This window comes from Uranotaenia lowii, chromosome 2 (assembly GCF_029784155.1).
Source record: "Uranotaenia lowii strain MFRU-FL chromosome 2, ASM2978415v1, whole genome shotgun sequence".
Lineage (NCBI taxonomy): Eukaryota > Metazoa > Arthropoda > Insecta > Diptera > Culicidae > Uranotaenia > Uranotaenia lowii.
Window position 1 is genome coordinate 401842761 of NC_073692.1, and position 18457 is coordinate 401861217.

Sequence of the window (18457 nt, forward strand, 5' to 3'; positions counted from 1 at the left end):
TTCCTTATGTTTATTAAATTTTAATTTATTTGGGAATAATAATGAAGATGGTGATGATGATACGTGATTTAAATAAATTAAGTATAGTTTTTATAAACTTGGAATAAATCATTACACGCATATCCGACTATAGTGAAGAAATTTAATATAGAAAATATATTATTTCATTCCACCAATTTGTTGAAACCTGGATTTGATTTTCGCTTTAAAACATCTGAAATTAAATTTGAATTAAATGGAGTAAAGTGAACAAGTAGAAGACTGCTATAACATGAAGCCAAATTTAGATGCGATCTTGTGGAAAGTGTATAATTGATTTGAAGCCTTTTTTAAATCTTTTGTTATGTTTCAAAGTTTTGTTAAAAAATTATTCAAAATATTTTTAAACTGTGACCCAGAGATGGGTCTTGACTCAAACATTCAGTCAGCGAAACTTTTTTGTAGGGAAAAGAATCCAACTGTAAGTCGAAATTTCAGGGACTAGACTAGATGAAACTTAATGTTGAAAAACATGCGAAAAAAATTCGCCTTGTCTCCCGATAGGACAAGGCAAGATGTGGGTTCAAGTCCTACCAGGAGACAAGGCGAATTTTTTTCGCATGTTTTTCAACATTAAGTTTCATCTAGTCTAGTCCCTGAAATTTGGACTTACAGTTGGATTCATTTCCCTACATTATTCAAAATCTTCTTTTAAATTCTTTGCACCTAGGAAAAATGCGAAATTTGAGGCCTTGAAAAACTTGTAAAAAATTTGTGGATATTGAGTTTAGGATTCAAAATAATAAGAAACACAAAAACCAATTGAGGCTGAAATTGATTTCTTGAGGAATATTTCATATCAGCATAAAATTTGGAATGACATTTACCCTTTTTTACAATCTAAAGTTGCTAGTTATAAAGTCATCGATACTAGGATTTTATTTTTATTTAGCTAAATCTGTTGACTATCGTAAGTGGCTACCAACTTGTGTTGTATAGAATTAATATTCTATGAATGAATTTCGAAGTTCAAACGGTTTGTTTCAAATTTTGAACTTGTTTAATAACACATCTTAGTGAAAACCCAGAGCTAAGGGTTTTGTGTGTCAAGAATTGAGTTTCAATACAAAAGGTATTAACTGAAGTGCAAATCAAAATCTACAACTGATTAGATTCAATTCGTGAACGTCGTATAGAGCCGTAAAATTAAATGTATTAGGCCTAGAGAGTAATTTAAGACGAAATTCCGCCGGAGGCGAGCCAACTTTCTGATATGTTTGTCAACACTTATTTTTAAACACCTTTTGGGATCAAGTGATTTTCCGTTAAATTCTTTTCTTGTACTGAAAATTTTACTAGGAAAAAATTTCCATGGGGGGGGGGGGGTTAAACCCCTAAACCCCCCCCCCCCCCCCCGTTCGCACGGCCTTGTACTGAAGGTTGATCTCTAAACTTGTTTTTCAAGATCTGAAATTTGGACTCTGTTTTTAAAACTTCATAATGAATGACACAAATAATGTAAATATTTATGGATTTTCCACGTTTTTTTTCCCAAAGTAGGAAGTTACGATCTTCCATAAAAACATTTGTCACATCTATTTTTGAGTTATGCAAAATATCCGAACGCAAAAAACCCTCTTTTAAAATATGGTCTCTTCTTTGAAAACCTCTTTATCCTAAACTTACATGAGAGCTCCCCCATCTTTTCCAATTTTGTCTCCCACTGCTTGAAGAAGGTAGGCTGGTTTACCCAGCTCGAGTTAACATAAATTTCCAATTGAAATAAAAAGATTCGCATATTGGAATTTATTGCATATTGTACTTTATGGAAATAGAATTTTGAAAACCGATCAATTGCGTGAATCGGGACAAGTTTTTGAGTATATTCCTAAAATTCTGTATTATGAGCACTCCCAACCCCTGATTAGCTTTAGATGGTGTATTTTTTGGAGTTAAAAAAAGAAACGGATCAAAAGTCTCTTTTATGCAGCCATGTAACACAAAAACACTTTTCATGTTAATTATGTACTTGAATTGGTATGTAAACATAAAGTACGATGTTTTTTTTTCAGAATTATTTTAAATAAAAAGCTCCCATTTTCATTTCTAAATTCGTTTCGAACGTTTGAACATGCTCTGGTGTTCCTTGAATGAAAATTCTTTCTGAAAATGAATTCCCTCACTTTTGGTCAATAAAAATCAGTTTATTTCGCTTATGCACACGTTAGTCCTTTCTTATCTTATTTAAAGAAAAGGCTCTTGATCAGTTCATGTGTCGGATCGGATTTTTTGGTCTACTTTCTTAGTTAAGTACATTTTTACATGTTCAACAAAATGTTTCCGTTCTACCTCTGTAGAAAACATCTTATTCATATTTCTGTTATCAATATGATTCAAAAATAACCTTGTAGGTGAAATGGGTTAAAAAATTGTGTGTAAATTCTTTACTTTCTGTATTTTTTTTTTCAATTGTCCGCAAAGTGTCATACCATTATTTCATTAGCATCAGAACTAAATTTATATTTTTTAGACAACAAAAGCTATATGATCAACAAATATGGAAGTATTTTTGCTAAACTTTCAATTGCTTTTAATTCGATTGATAAAATACCAATCCGTGTCACATCTAGGCGTCATTTATTTCCACGTGCTGTGTACAATTAAGCAAGAAAAAACATATCTAGGTTGCATATCGCCCCTACGTGCATAAGAAATATAGGCACTTGATTGAGAAACAGGCGCCTATCTGTTAAATTTTTCCAGCGATCAATGAACAGTATGCTTTGGTCACTATCCACTTATGACGACGTTTGCTTGACCATAGAGACGAAAAACAAACCCCTCAAAGAAAAAAAAACCAACAAAAAATGGATCCCATGACTGTTCAATTTAAGATTTTGGTAAAAATAATGTACACATCATTCAACTATTTAGTGATTGGAATGAAAATTACGAATGATGAGGCTCTGACATTTCAATACTGGATCACAATTATAAAACTATTTTAAATTTCAATTCTGTATGCGCATTAAAGTTGAAAGTTTCAAATGCAAATCTTAAAAGTGGTGTGTTATTTTAAACATTTTCTTTTATTATTTCGATGAGTTTCGAACACGGAAAATGAATCTAATTTAACTTTAAAATTAAAAACCAAGGTTTGAATCAGGATTATAGCCCCAATGATGAATCGAACTGAAAATTAAGAAAAATAAACTGGATACAGATTCCACAATCCGGTCATAGGCAACAAATTAAGATTAAAAAAAATTGGAATCAGAACATCGGAAATGATTCAAAACTTATCACACCATATATTTCTTCGCACTTATTCGGGCAGGGCAAATTCGGGCTATTTGCAAAATCCGGACATTAGATTTCAAAGTTAACAATATTCTAATTTAATGATTAATGGCATTTCGGTGAAGTATACATTCTAACAGGAAGAATTTCAAATGAAAGTAATGAAAATTATAGACGGATAGATTAGATTGGGAAGCATGAAAGGGGTTGAAAATAAGCCAAGAGCGTGATTTGAGAAAACTTCCTGCCGCACAAGACCATTTGTCCCACATTGTATTATTGTCTAGAAGAAGCAAAGTCGATAGGCTGACTTTGCATTGATCTATACAATGATACATGGATGGATCGAAGCACGTGTTTTTCGTACCCCGATCGGACCGATCGGTCCTGTTAGAATGTATACTTCACCGAAATGCCATTAATCATTAAATTAGAATCATAAACCAGCGGTGATAATCTGTTAACACAAAGTTAACAATAGAAAAAACTGGGCAATATCCTGGCAAATTTAGAAATTCTTTAAGGGGGGGGGGTAGGGTCTAACGGGTATAAAAAAACACCATTTTCACGATTTTTTTCTAGAGCTATCCTTCAAATAAATGTATTCAAATTTTTTGCATTATACAAAGCATTTTTTAAAGAATATTTAGTAATTTTTTCGTAGAAAAATATTGAAAAATGAGCCGGTGACGGAGCACTTTCGAGGATGCCTTTTAGAAAACAAGATTTTCGGTGGACACTGTATCTCAGCACAGAATCATCTGAAATCAAAAAATCCGAGCAAAATATTTTTAATAGATGTTTTTCTGGACCCCAACGTTTTTATTTAACTTAAAAAAAAATTTATGAAATTTTTGTGGCTGTATGAAGTAAAAACTTCGATTTTTCACGAAAAAATCCGCCATTTTTCACCTGTAAAATCTCCCCAAAGTAAAAAAAAACAAAAAAGAAAAACGTTGGGGTCTGGTATTTTATATGTAGAAATATGTTCCAAATTTGAAAAGAATCGGATAAGTAGTTTTCAAATGACGATGTCCACGGACTTTAAAAATGTGCTTTCGAGAAAAACGCGTTTGAAGTTTCTGCTCTTACTTTCTGGCAGTATTAGATAGGAGGAAATAAAGGCCTATAATTTCTACAGTTTTGCTTCAATTGACTTGAAAATTTGACACAACATTCTTGAAATGTTTTACAATAAAAAAACAAAAAAATGAAAAAATCGATTTTTTGAAAGTGTTAGACCCTACCCCCCCCCCCCCTTAATTAAAATCAAGAAGAAAAAACCTCTAAAATTTTTTTTCATCGAAACACATCAACCAGTATATTTGGATAAACTTTGGACACAAAATACACAATTATTATCACGGATTTGAAATTTTTCTTTGCGTTTTCAAATAAAGTTAAATCATTCGCTATCAGGAAACCTTAGTGAGCCTAATCTTATTGAAAAATCCGATATTAGAGACTAAGGGCGGTACCCAAAATTCATGCACAAACTTTTGTGAAAAACTTTTAATAGCGTTTTCCGAGTATATCGAGTAAACTCCTATCAACAAGTGAGAAATTTTTTGAAAATCTGTGATAGAATTGTGGAACTGCGATATGATTTTAAAGTAAAGGTCTGAATTCTGAGTCGACATTGTTATTTTTGATTCACTTTAGTCGTGCATCTAGATTTGATAAAGAATTTAAAATTTTGAGATTAGAAAAGTATATTTTACTTGAAATTTTTCTAACTCTCATGAGGGGGGATTGAGTGTTATATAGCTAAGTTATTAAATTTTTTCTGATTTCTGAATATCTTCTTCTCTGAAAAAAGTAAGAAAGAAAAATAAGAGTCAATGATACCAATGTTCGAGTAAATTTAAAAAAATAAGCCATTTTTGGCAACGTTTTTTCTTAAAGTACAAAGTTTTTTCACTCTGATCAATTTTTTGAAAGAATCGCAGAGAGAGATATGGGAACAAATTTTCTGTTTTTTACAATTTTTAGTCAGAAGAAATTGATTTCATATTTGCCATTAAAATATAAACTTTGACTGGATACGTCAAGATCAAAATAACATAATGTTCAACACAAAATTCTTTTCGGTATCAACACAATGTTTTTTTTTTGGCTTAATTTGGGATTTCTTAGGAAAAAATTGCTGAAAAATGTTAAATACCCCTTACTGTTATTAAATTTTTCCGACTTGCCATATTTTAACAAGGTAAGCCTAAAAAATTGAATTCCACGTGACAATCGTTTGAAAGAGAAAAAAATATTGATTTTTTCAACAACAAAAATATGGGAAAAGTTCAATTCAGCCCCGATTAACTAGATTTCAAAAAATTTTAAGCGTGCTAAAATGAAATATTGAAATTTATGAAAAAATCAAAACCTTTTTTTTTGGAATCCAAAGTACGTTTCAATATCTGCTGATTTGTTTAGAAGGAATACACATGTTTTAAGTGTTTTCTTCTTATTTTTAGTGTAAAGTTCAAAGGTTGGGCCCAAACTTTCACTGATTTTGTATGGATTTTGAATAAAAAAAAACGTTTAGATTTTGTCAGGATAAGAGTGGATGTGGAAATATGATATGTGGATAAGTGGAAAGTTTAGCTGTAACTAACATAACCATAACTTGGTGACCGTCAAAAATTGGTTTCAAGAGCACACACTGAATTAACATCGGTTTTTAGTTTCTACGAAACATAAAACAGTGTGAGATATCCACTACTCAAATGTTGTTTCCTCCATGCTCGACGCTGAGCTGTTAAAAAAATATGAAAAAAAATTTCAAACCTGACACTTCTCTTCAATTCTGTAGAGTAGTTTGAAAACGCTTCAAATCTACACGAAGATCGTTAATTAAAAATGTATTTTCTCACTTTTGACCATTATTTCGACCATTATTAAAAAAGAACATAAAATGTACCATTGTTCAGTTCTGATTCAATTTTCAAAATCTTGTTTTCCTTATCTCCAAGAACGTCACCTACATTCACTGAGCTGCATATCATCAATTAAATCATTACTGGTGCCCAAGAATCATGGAAAAAGCACTAACCGAACGAATTTTCATCCCGGGGACAATCAGCATCCATACCAATTTTTATCCGGAACAATTCCCCGACACAACGACGACGATGCTTTCCCAGAGTCGTCGTTAGCGAGTAATCCAATTTACTCCGGGCAGAAACAGCACCAATGGAAAGGAATATTTTCATTTATGTATCCTTCGTCGTCGAGTGACTAACTATCACCCCTCGCCCCCCTTTCTGGATTAAAAGTCCAGTCATTCAAGCTTCATCGTCGCCAGTCAGTGAAGGAGTGAATGAGTTGAATGTATTGAATGAATACTTACCGCCTCGGTGTGGATCGGATGGACCGCGAAGAGCATCGCCGCCGCAAAGCTGGACACCTCGGACAGCAACATGGCGCACATTCTGCGGAAAAGAAGGAAAATGGAGAAACATAAAGCGAAATAAGTAGGAGTGAGTACTTTTGCTGCTGCTGCTGATGATAGAGAGAGATAGAGAATGAATCCCGGAAATACGGAACCCAACCTAAAGCCGGTCGTTGCAGTTAATATGGAACGTAAATTTTCTGCCACTATACTAACTAAAGCCAATCCGCTGATGGTTGGCTTCAGAGTCCCAAACCCAACACCCACAATCCCATTCTGGCGAAGGGGGTGGTAATAAGTCTTGATAGCTTCTCCTGGTTGATCCGACAAGTGCGGGGCAGATTCGCTGCTTTTGCTGCTATCGTGGACCAAATGGACACTAAACCCACGCTTGGTCTCGGCCCTCGGTTGACTGGTGGGATTTAACTTTTCGATCCATGATCCTGTTTCCGTTTCTAATGAAACGAAATTAGTTGGTGGTTTAAAACTGTTCTGAGTCATGGAATTTTTTAATAAAATTTCAAACTGAAAATTTCTTATTTAGATTTGAAAATAAGATTTTAGATCAGATTATTGATTCACGTTTCTGATTCATATAACTCAGTTTCATTTTTTTTTTTCAAATTAAGAACAAATGCATCTACTCACTGTTAATTTTACTGGCCTAAAGGGTTATTTAAGTATAGTAATGGAAACTGAACAAACGACTGAAAATATCCTTAATTCCTTCGTTTAATTACACCTATTAAGATAAACGAATCTCATTCTAGAAACTAGAGAAAAAAGGGAACCTAAACCCGTTTACCAATTCCACCTAGAGATTTTTGCCCTTTTCCAAGCTCAAATTGCAAGATCCCCTTAATGCAGCTGAATGAAGATTTTCTATTCCTTCTTTTTTCTCTACTTTGGACAATATGAAAGAAATAATCTCATTGGTGTTAAATTTCTTAGCATCCTTTCCGCTTCTGAGAAATTTCTCTGCTCTCAACATTGCGTTTAATTTAATTAAGTATGGTTGTTCGAGTTGTGTCTAGCATTTGTTTTTTTATCCGTTGACTACAATAAAAAATTTGCTAAATTGTATTTAAGAAATATGTCTTCAGAGGACTGCACGGGGTTGCCAATTTTTTTTTTAATTTCAAAATTCAGGGACGTGAGAAATAAAAATATGTATGTATGGTTTAACGGAAATTTTGATCAAAGTGAGAATCTTTTTTGGTCGTCAATTCACATTTTGATCTCCACCAATGTCTTTAATGCACTAATTTTCCATCATATTAACAAAAATCAGAGATAATTAGGCTTATTTCCAAAAATTAGGAAAAAACTGAGGGTTATCAGGTTGGGTCACCTAAAGTCAGACTAATGCTGAAAAATCAGGCACATTTGCAACCCTGGGGCTGCATTTGAAATGTTTGAGAAATTTATTAAACATTTTTAGTGCAGTTTTCTAAAAAAACTAACTAATAAAAATATACCCGAGCAGACTTTTATTGCAAAATAATACCTAATTTTGCTATCATGCCTTGAAAGTAAATTTAGGTATCATTTTGCCCGAATAAAGGTGGTACAATGCCAAAATTTGGGTCTCACTTTTTATATAAGGATACCTCGATTATACCAAGTGTAGGTTTCACTGAAACCTTAATGATGCCTTGTTTAGCCAACGTTTCTGAACGAGTTTTGAGGGCAAAATGATGCCACGTTTAGGTATAATTTATTGCCAAAATTTGGCATCGTTGTGGTTTCAAAAAATTTATGAGAAGGATGCCTGAACGAGGTATTAACAAACTTTTATTGATAGCAAAATTTGTCATCACTACGCTATCTTTCAGTAGGAAAAATTTTTGACACCTTTTTTCGACAAAATGGAATTAAATTTGACATTCAGGGCATGATAGCAAAATTAAGCATTATATGTTTCTCCAAAGTGTGCTCGGGGGGATATGATGAAAATTGCCTTTGATTATGCATCAAATAAAGAAGTAAATAATACCTACAATCGGTCCACTTCCATCTGTACCGTTGAGCCGTCAACACGTACGCCGGAGCATCGTATCGTTGCTGTGTACCTGCAGGAACATTTTACATTATTTATTTTTTCCTTACCTGTATTTCAATCAGCACTTTTCAGTGCTAAAATTATTTTCATTTTCTTTTATTCATATTTTCTCTTTTCTTTCCAGCATGGGGAAGTCTTCGGCCGGCTCAAGGGCCGGAAGAAAACGGATTGCTGAACCTAATCCAGGGCCATCTGCCAAAAAAGTTGAAATTTCCAATTCATTCGATGTCCTTCATAACATCGGTGATGAGGAAATATTCATATTTAATTCTGATAAGAGTACTAAGAAACCTTCTTCTTCTTCTTATACTCTTAAAAACGAAAAGATTCCACCAATAACGGTCACGATTCCTGACTTCAATGCCTTTCGAAAAGAAATCGTCACTTCCGTCAAGGATGTGAAGATTTCTTTTCAGATCGGTCGAAGGGGAACTGCTCGTATATTGGCGGAATCTTTGAATGATTTTCAAAAGGTTTTAAATTATTTGAATAATAAAAAACACCAATTTTTTACGTACGACACTAGAAGTGATCGTCCATTTAAAGTTGTACTTCGTGGTCTCACTGGCGATCAGACACCGGATGAGATCACAGCTGAATTAAATTCTTTGTTAGGTTTTTCTCCAATTCAAGTAATTCAAATGAGGAAAAGAACCAACACGAATAATACCAGTAGTGTTGGTTTTGCTCCTGAACTTTATTTGATCCATTTTAAAAAGGATCAGGTTAATAATTTGAAAATTTTGGAAAAGGCTCGTCTTATGTTTCATTGTCGAGTAAAATTTGAACCTTTTCGAAAATCTTCAACCAATTTCCTTCAAAATATTACGCAATGTCGTCGTTGTCAAGCTTTTTGTCACGGCACTAAAAATTGTAGAATGAATGCCAGATGCATGCTTTGCGGCTCATTCGATCATGAAAAATCTAAATGCCTTTATGGTGGTGATAAACCAAAAACAGAATTTTTCAAGTGTGCAAATTGCGCAGGTAATCATTCCTCGAATTCGCTAGACTGTCCCATCAGGGCAAAAATTATTGCTTCTAGGAAAAATCCCAAAGTTTCCAGAAAAGTTTCTTCTCCTCCTTCCTCTTTTTCGTCTTCACACGTCGGGCCGGCAAACAACCTGCCTGTTCGCATTCAGCCTCGGTCTACATTGGAATCACGGCTGGGTAATACCCGAAGTGACTTTAATGTTACCTGTGCTGAATCTGCGCCACAGACTCGTTGTTTATCGTTCTCAGAGGTGGTTGAAAATGGGTTTCCCTCTCCAGGCATAACTAATAAAAATGGGAAAAAACCAAGTCTCAACGTTCATGCGAAGGCTTGGGAAAATCCCCGAAATTCAAATACTTTTTCTTCTCCTTCCTCTTCTGATTCTAACAATTTTGTTGATTTGGGTGAGATTACTGAGGAAAAATTAAAATTTTTGCATCAAAATTTGATGGAAATGATGCAACTTATGTTGAAAGCAAATTCAATGTTTGAAGCTTTCCAAACTTCTTTTAATTATGCTAACAAAATTATTATGACTTTACGATTCCCTCATGGATTCAAATAGATGTTTAAATATTATGAATTGGAACGCTAGATCTTTGCTGGCTAACCAAGATGAGTTCTTTTTATTTTTGAAAACCCAAAACATACATATTGCTGCCATCACTGAAACTTTTTTAAAGCCAGACAATAACTTAAAAAGCAATGCTTTCTTTAAAATTTTGCGAAATGATCGACTTGATCGACAAGGTGGGGGTGTAGCTATTGTCATCAATAGTCGTCTCAAATTTAGACTTCTTCCTTCTTTCAATACAAAAGTCTTAGAAACAATTGGAATTGAATTAGAAACTTCTATGGGGAAAATTATAATTGTAGCTGCATATTTGCCTTTCCAATGCAGCGGTGAACAGAAAAATTTTTTGAAGGGAGATTTACAAAAACTCACCAGAAATAAATCTAAATTTTTTATTATTGGTGACTTTAATGCAAAACACCGATCTTGGAATAATATTTCATCAAATTCAAATGGGAATATTTTATTTAATGACTGCTCTGCAGGTTATTATACCGTTGAATATCCTAATGGGCATACTTGTTTCTCTTCGATTAGAAATCCTTCCACAATTGATTTGGTTCTAACGGATTTAAGCGAGCATTGTAGTCAATTAGTTACTCATGCGGACCTCGATTCAGACCACCTTCCAGTAACTTTTTCTTTATCCCAAAGTCCCATTGAAAACCCTTTAAAATCAACTTTTAATTTTCAAAAGGCTAACTGGGAGCGATATATGAATTTTATTGAACGTAATTTAGATGTAAACGTTCCATTGAATTCAATAGAAGATATTGATTTGGCTGTAGAAAATTTGACAACTTCAATAGTCAATGCTAGAGCCGCTTCAATACCTAAAGTTAAACATAAATTTAATCAACCTTTAATTGATGATGATCTTCAGTTTTTGATACGACTGAAAAACATTCGTCGACGCCAATATCAACGTACTAGGGATCCTTATTTGAAATTTATTTATTGCGACCTTCAAAAAGAGATCAAACGTCGTTTAAATTTCATCCGTAATGAAAATTTTGCCAAAGCAGTAGAGGACATAAAACCCTACTCAAAGCCATTTTGGAAATTAACTAAAATTCTGAAAAAGCCCCAGAAGCCAATTCCTACTTTGAAAGATGGGGATAAACTTCTTTTAACGAATGCAGAAAAAGCTCAAAAATTGGCCCAACAATTTGAGTCTGCTCATGATTTTAATTTAAACGTTGTAAGTCCAATTGATGCTCAAATTTCCCTTGAATTTGATGATATTCTTTCTAAACAAAATGTATTTGAAAGTTCTTACGAGACAAATATTGATGAACTTAAATTGATTTGCAAAAAATTTAAAAATATGAAAGCCCCAGGGGAAGATGGGATTTTCTATATTCTTATTAAAAAGTTGCCTGAAAGCACTTTGAATTTTTTAGTTAAAATCTTCAATAAATGTTTTCACTTGGCTTATTTTCCAAATAAATGGAAAAATGCCAAAGTAACTCCAATTTTAAAACCTGGAAAAAGTGCTTCAGAGCCTTCAAGTTATCGACCAATTAGTTTGCTCCCTTCTTTAAGTAAACTATTTGAGAGAGTTATTTTGAATAGAATGATGATTCACATTAATCAGAATTCTATTTTCCCTGATGAACAATTTGGTTTTCGTCATGGACATTCTACTACACATCAACTTTTGAGTATAACTAATATGATTAACGCTAGCAAATCTGAAGGTTATTCAACTGGTGTTGCTCTTCTTGATATTGAAAAAGCTTTTGACAGTGTTTGGCACAAAGGTTTAGTAGCTAAATTAGCTCGATTTGATTTTCCTGTATATCTCACCAAAATTATTCAAAATTATTTGACTAGCCGAACCTTACAAGTAAGCTATCAAAATTCATGCTCTGAAAGGACACCCATTAGAGCTGGTGTCCCTCAGGGCAGTATACTTGGGCCAATCTTATACAATATTTTTACTTCTGATCTTCCTGATGTACCAGAAGGAAAAGGTAGAAGATTATTTGCTGATGATACTTTGCTTTCAGCCAAAGGCCGAAATTTACGGGTGGTACGCAGTAGATTGCAACAAAATTTAAATTCCTTTTTGAATTACTTGAAAATGTGGAAAATTTCTCCTAACGCTTCCAAAACTCAACTTATTTTATTTCCCCATAAGCCAAGAGCTCAATTTTTAAAACCTAATGAAAATCATTCCATAACTTTTAATGGGGTTTCATTAGAATGGTCTGATCACGTGAAGTACTTGGGACTTACACTTGATCGGAATCTTACTTTTAAAAATCACATTGAAGATATTCAATTTAAATGTAATAAATACACTAAATCTCTTTATTCTCTCATCAACAGGAAATCCCGACTGTGCCTGAAAAATAAGATGCTTATTTATAAGCAGATATTCCGACCAGCGATAATGTATGCAGTTCCGATTTGGTCTAGATGCTGCGCGACGAGGAAGAAAGCCATCCAGAGGATTCAGAACAAGGTTCTGAAAATGATTTTGCGGCTTCCACCTTGGCACAGCACCGAAGATCTTCATCGGATTACGGGCATTGAATCGATCGAAGAGATGGCCAACAAAATCATCTCTAACTTCAGAGGAAAATCGATGCAGTCTTCCATCGCAGAGATTCGTTCTCTTTATAATTAGTTTAATTTTAGTATAGTGTTTAGTTTTAAGTTTAAAATATTTTTGCCATTACAGGATGTTCTCCTACATTGAATACTTAATTGCGCTAAGCATATTTAATTCTTATAAATAAATTTTTAATATCTAGTTAACTATAGGGCTCTGAACAGTTCATTATTGAGCTGAACACCTAATTTAATGTAATAATCAGAGGTGCAAAGAGATCCCTACATGTAGCATGCAGCGCACGACTTTTAGCCGATTCTAACAGACCGACGTCAGCCACGAAAGAATCGTCTTGCAAAGTTGCAGACTGATTCTTTCTCCCTTATGTGCAGAACGTCGAACGTGTCTGCAAGTAAAAGCCAACCGCGCGGTAAAATCCTTTGACTGCACGTTCCGAAAATTACAAACGATTCTCCGAAGTTAGGAACAGTTGCAAACTTGCAAGCCCGAAGATAAAATCCCTTGAGCCGAACAGAAAGAATCATTTCCGAAGATAGCTACAGTCTGCAAGTTGCTTGCATGCAGCGCGATGATGCGATGTACGTTTGCAAACTTGCAAGTTACAGGCAGAACCGTAGACCCGTTCTTGTGCGGTTCGATTTGATCCATCCCAACCCAACCTAAAACCGAACCGAATCCATGGCATGGTGTAAGAAAATGATAGGCCGAGGTGCCGTCGACTATCCATTCAGTTGCCGTTCAGCCAGCGAAGCGGCATGCCGTACGACAAGAGCAAGGATATGTTGAAGTTGTTGTTGTTGGTGCCTTCGTGTTCGTTTCGTTTTCTTCTAAGACGGATTCGAAAGGAAGTGGTGCCCAAATTTTATTTGAATTTTCAATTATCATACCAGGGTGATTGATATAAATCATCAAAGCAAATACAAGCAAATTTGTTTTGATTATAACTTTGTCATTTTACAAGTTATTTATAAACACAAAGTTGTTAATTAAAACTGATCCAAACACTGTTGGAAAATCATCTATATTGTTTTATAACAGAGCTGCCTTAAAATTCTTTAAAGTTTCGTTCCGAAAAATTCAATCGATTCTCCAAAGGCAGGATCACTTGATTAGTAGGATCACAGATTAAATTGTGTGAATTTCAATTTTAGAATTCAGTTTCATTTGCTTAGACATGTATAAGAATCACGTAATCTTTACCAAGTTATCTACAGTTTTTACAGAAAGTTTTTACAGATCGGTACAAAACTCAATAGAAATTCAGTGCTTGCTCGTCGTCATTCCAACCTTGAACTCAAAAACTTCACACACTGTTTGATTCGAATCTTCTGTCAAAGTTTTATAACTTGGTTTTAATTAATTTCGCGTCCTGAACTCGAATTTTTGGTCAGATTTTGCTTATCGCATCCAGTATTACTGATAAGGCTTTTAAAAATCAGTGCTATGATAAATCAATAACTGTCTATATATTATTTTTTACTTCTTTGCTGAAGACTGTAAAGCGTTTTCAGTTATACTTTGAAAAATATCTATAATTCATTTTGGTATAAAATTTCATCAGAATTTCGTCTCAACAGAAGGAAGAAAAAATTTCTTTTACTTCAAAGCCAAAATTACTTGCAGTCTTCGTAGAAACTTAAATTTTAAAAATCTTACTCAACGGTTGCTATTTATCTCAGATATTACGAAACTGCTTATAAAAAGCTGGACGTTTCACGGTTAAACATATCACGCTTTCGCCCATCAATCAGTCAATTGCATAATCTTCAAAATAAGAAGTATGGAAACTGAATAAATTATTGATTTATGTTTCAAAGTCAGCAACTTATGTACTTTTTATCAAAATAAATTGACTAAAGGATTAACATGAATGAACATTTTCATACAAATCGGAATTTTTTATTCAAGTTTTTTAAACTGTTTGCGTATCTTTCGTAACGAACTTTTGAAATCTGCCACTTTTAAGTTTAACTTCGCGAGAACTACTATGAAGAATTTTTGCAAAAGGCTTTGATAAGTATCTCAAATATCAAAATTTAAATAAAACAAGTCCAAAAAAGTAGATTTTCAAACAACTGCTGAATCACATATTTGAAAAACGCTGAATCACATTAAAAAAACGCTTTGATACGAAATATGAATTAATGGCATGAAATCAAATAACATCGCGTTTAAAGGTTGAAGTGACAGTGAGCACTTAGCTTATTTAATAGAACTATGAACGGTAATGTGTATCAACTCCATTTCATTTTACAACGGTGACCAAAAAAGGCACTCAGCTCGATCATTTTATGTTAACCTGATTTTCTTTGATTTTTCTTTTCAAGCTCCTTGAATTTGTGAATGTTGGCAACCCTGCTCTCAATACTGAATCTTTAATATGTGATTCTATTTTATTAAGTGATCCTATCCATGGAGAATGGATTGAATTTTTCGGGCCGCAGCTGTGTTATAAAACAATAAAGATGATTTTCCAACATTTTTAAGATAAGCTTTTATTAACACTTTTGTATTCATAAATAACTTGTAAGATGACAAAGTTATAATCAAAACAAACTAGTTTTTATTTGCTTTGATGATTTATCTTAAACACCCTAGAATGATCATTGAAAACTCAAATAAAATTTGGGCACCACTTCCTTTCGAATCCGTCTTAGAAGGAAACGAAACGAGCACGAAGGCACCAACAACAACAACAACTCCAACATGTCCTTACTTCTGTAGTACGGCGGCGCGCCGAGTGTTTTGCAGACAGCCATGTACATACGCTACACACGCACGCTTCGATGGCTGAACGGCAACTGAATTGATGGTCGGTGGCTGTGGCTCTTCGGCCTATCACTTTCTTTCTCCATGAACTCGGTTCGGTCGGTCCTAGGTTAGTGGAACGAATCCAACCGCACAAGAACGAGTCCACCGTCCTGTAACTTGTAAGTTGCAACTTGCAAATTTGCAAACGTACATCGCATCATCGCGCTGCATGCAAGCAACTTGCAGACTGTAGCTATCTTCGGAAATGATTCTTTCTGTTCGGCTCAAGGGATTTTATCTTCGGGCTTGCAAGTTTGAAATTTTCGTAACGTGCAGTCATCGCGACTTTTACTTGCAGACACGTTCGACGCTCTGCACGTAAGGGAAATAGAATCAGTCTGCAACTTTGCAAGATGATTTTTTCGGAGCTGACGTCGGGCTGTTAGAATCGGCACTGCATGTTTCATGATGGGATCTCTTTGCACCTCTGGTAATAATGTAATATAAATGTAATGATGAATTGATACAAATAAAGACATATTTAAAAAAAAAAAAAAAAAAATAATAAAAAAAAAAAAAAAAAAATACCTACAATCGGTCACTTTTTTCGCGAATGCCTTATGAGATAAATTGTCGTTATCAAAATCGCCTATGCTTATGCAATTAACCGGACGTAACCGCAACAATAAGGCTGGAACAAATATCAATTTCTTCTGTTGTCACCCCCCCCCCCCCTCCCCCCTCGAAATTTACAAAATCCCGAAGGGGGGAATAAATAAAGTTTGAAGAGTAAATTTCAAATAAAAGTTCAAATATCCGAAAGATTACAAGACAAAGAACCAATATTTGGAAGATGCAAGTTAATTCACATTTTGTATTCTTGATTTAATTGAATTTTTCGATACAAAATACTTGATTTGTAGGTTTTATGCAATAATAGAGTAGGAAATTTGGTTGCATACAAGCTTTCGTGCAATTTATTCCAATTTATTTGTTTTTTGTGTTATTTTTTATTGTTCCCCCCCTTGCGATGTTCCAACTCCGAGTGACAAAAGAAGGATTTGAAATTTGTTCCGGCCTAATATATTATGTTCTGTTAAACAAATATTTGCTCGCCTAACAGAAAACGCCTTCAGTTATGCAGCGTATCAAATAGCGAATAATTGCAAAAAGAATTGGACGATTTATTGTTTCCCTCTTATAAGTACAAATATAATAAAAAAGAAATCAAACCCTTTAGCATCCGAAAAAAGACGTAACAAGAAGTGTCATTTATTTTCATTGTATAACTGTTCTAAAATTTATGTTCTGTAATCTCGAATCAAATTTTGAAAAAAAAGTCAAGCCACCAATACTGTTTTCTTTTTTCCGGGATTTACATCCTCGCGGACGATTTACCCTTAAAAAGAGCCACCTATACGGAAAAGTCTCAAAGACACGTTTCAGCAGTTTAAAAAAAATGGAAAGAATTTACTAATGTGATACGTATGCTTGCATTAAATAACACATTCTCACTTTTTAATTCTAAATTTTTCTTGGACATTTTTATTTCCAACTGGCTATTACATGGAGAAAACAAATTGGATGATTATTTAAATTTTAAAAACTCATACGGTAAAATTAACCAAAGAATTTTAACGCAAAATAAATTATTGATCCCGATTGTTTTTATTATTAACTTATGACTGCACCTCTTTTTTTTAATTTACCATTTTGACAATGAACCAAACTATAGATAAGTTAAACAAAACTTTGCTTTCATTTACAAAAATTGCGAATGATAAAAAATTGTAAATTTTAAATTTATTTTATAATATTTACCATTAATTTTCTTTCAGTGTAAAATTTTGCCTCTAGTACAAAATCGTAGAAAGAAAAGCGCCTTTATACAGACTACGCATTCTTAATGCATAAAAACATAATTTGTTATCTTAAAATGATTTCCTTGCCTATTCAAAGGCGTTTAAAATTTGTGTCGAGGTTTGAAAAAACGAGCAGTCAGAGGATTCTAATAACATATTTTTAGAAAATACTTGTGTCAAAGTTTAACAGTTGAACTACACAAAACTAACGTTATAAGTTCACTTTAGTATTGTGTAGTTAAATTTATTTTGTATACTTGTCAATCATTTAAAAATTTCGATCTAAAATTGATTCATTTTTTGTAGTAAATTTTTTTTTTTTCAAAAAAGCATTCAGCGATTGAAAAACATTTCAATGAAGTAAATCAACCTTTTTGATGACCACAGAATGACATGAAGACATCAAAAGATGAAATGATCTGTTTCGTAACAAACAAAAATCATCGATGAGAAAAGTCCAAACACTCTAAAGAATTCAACGGTAATGGGAATTTGGCTTGGTAACTTCAGCAGTATGATAACCGAGCGTAACTGCATTTGAAGCTCGAAACTGTTAAAACTTCACTCACCTGCTAATCACATCTTACAATTCCAATTTCCTCTTGCCATGTTTTTTTTTAAATTTCCGATGGGACCCGCGTTTCAAGACACCTGTTTTCCTGAAAACTATTTCGGTTCTCTCTCTCTGCCAACAGGTAAGGCCGAACGCAACGCCGAAAAATCCCTTGACAATGGCTTTTCGTCAATTGGAGTTTTTAGCCAGAAGCCAGAGAGTTGATTCAGTTTCCTTCCGGCTCATGTTGTTTTTGAACCAGTAAAGGGCTTTAATCATCTGTGTTTCCAAAAAGTCTCCGTTCCTATTTTCGGGGGTACTAATCCAAATGAACCATCTTTCTTCCGCATAAACATGGTCGCTCCACTCCATACAGCGTCTCCCGCAGAACATTTCTTTCTACGTTCAATTTT

At 33.9% G+C, this 18457-nt stretch overlaps 1 protein-coding gene across 1 annotated transcript in view; it reads right to left on the reverse strand.

Moving 5' to 3' along the window:
• The window catches only part of LOC129743537 (protein O-mannosyl-transferase Tmtc3), a 604084-nt gene that overhangs the window by 409769 nt on the left and 175858 nt on the right, over positions 1-18457 (reverse strand). The window contains exon 4 of the mRNA XM_055735575.1: positions 6626-6707. Coding sequence (XP_055591550.1) covers positions 6626-6707 — 82 coding nt within the window. The remainder of the gene's footprint in view (positions 1-6625; positions 6708-18457) is intronic.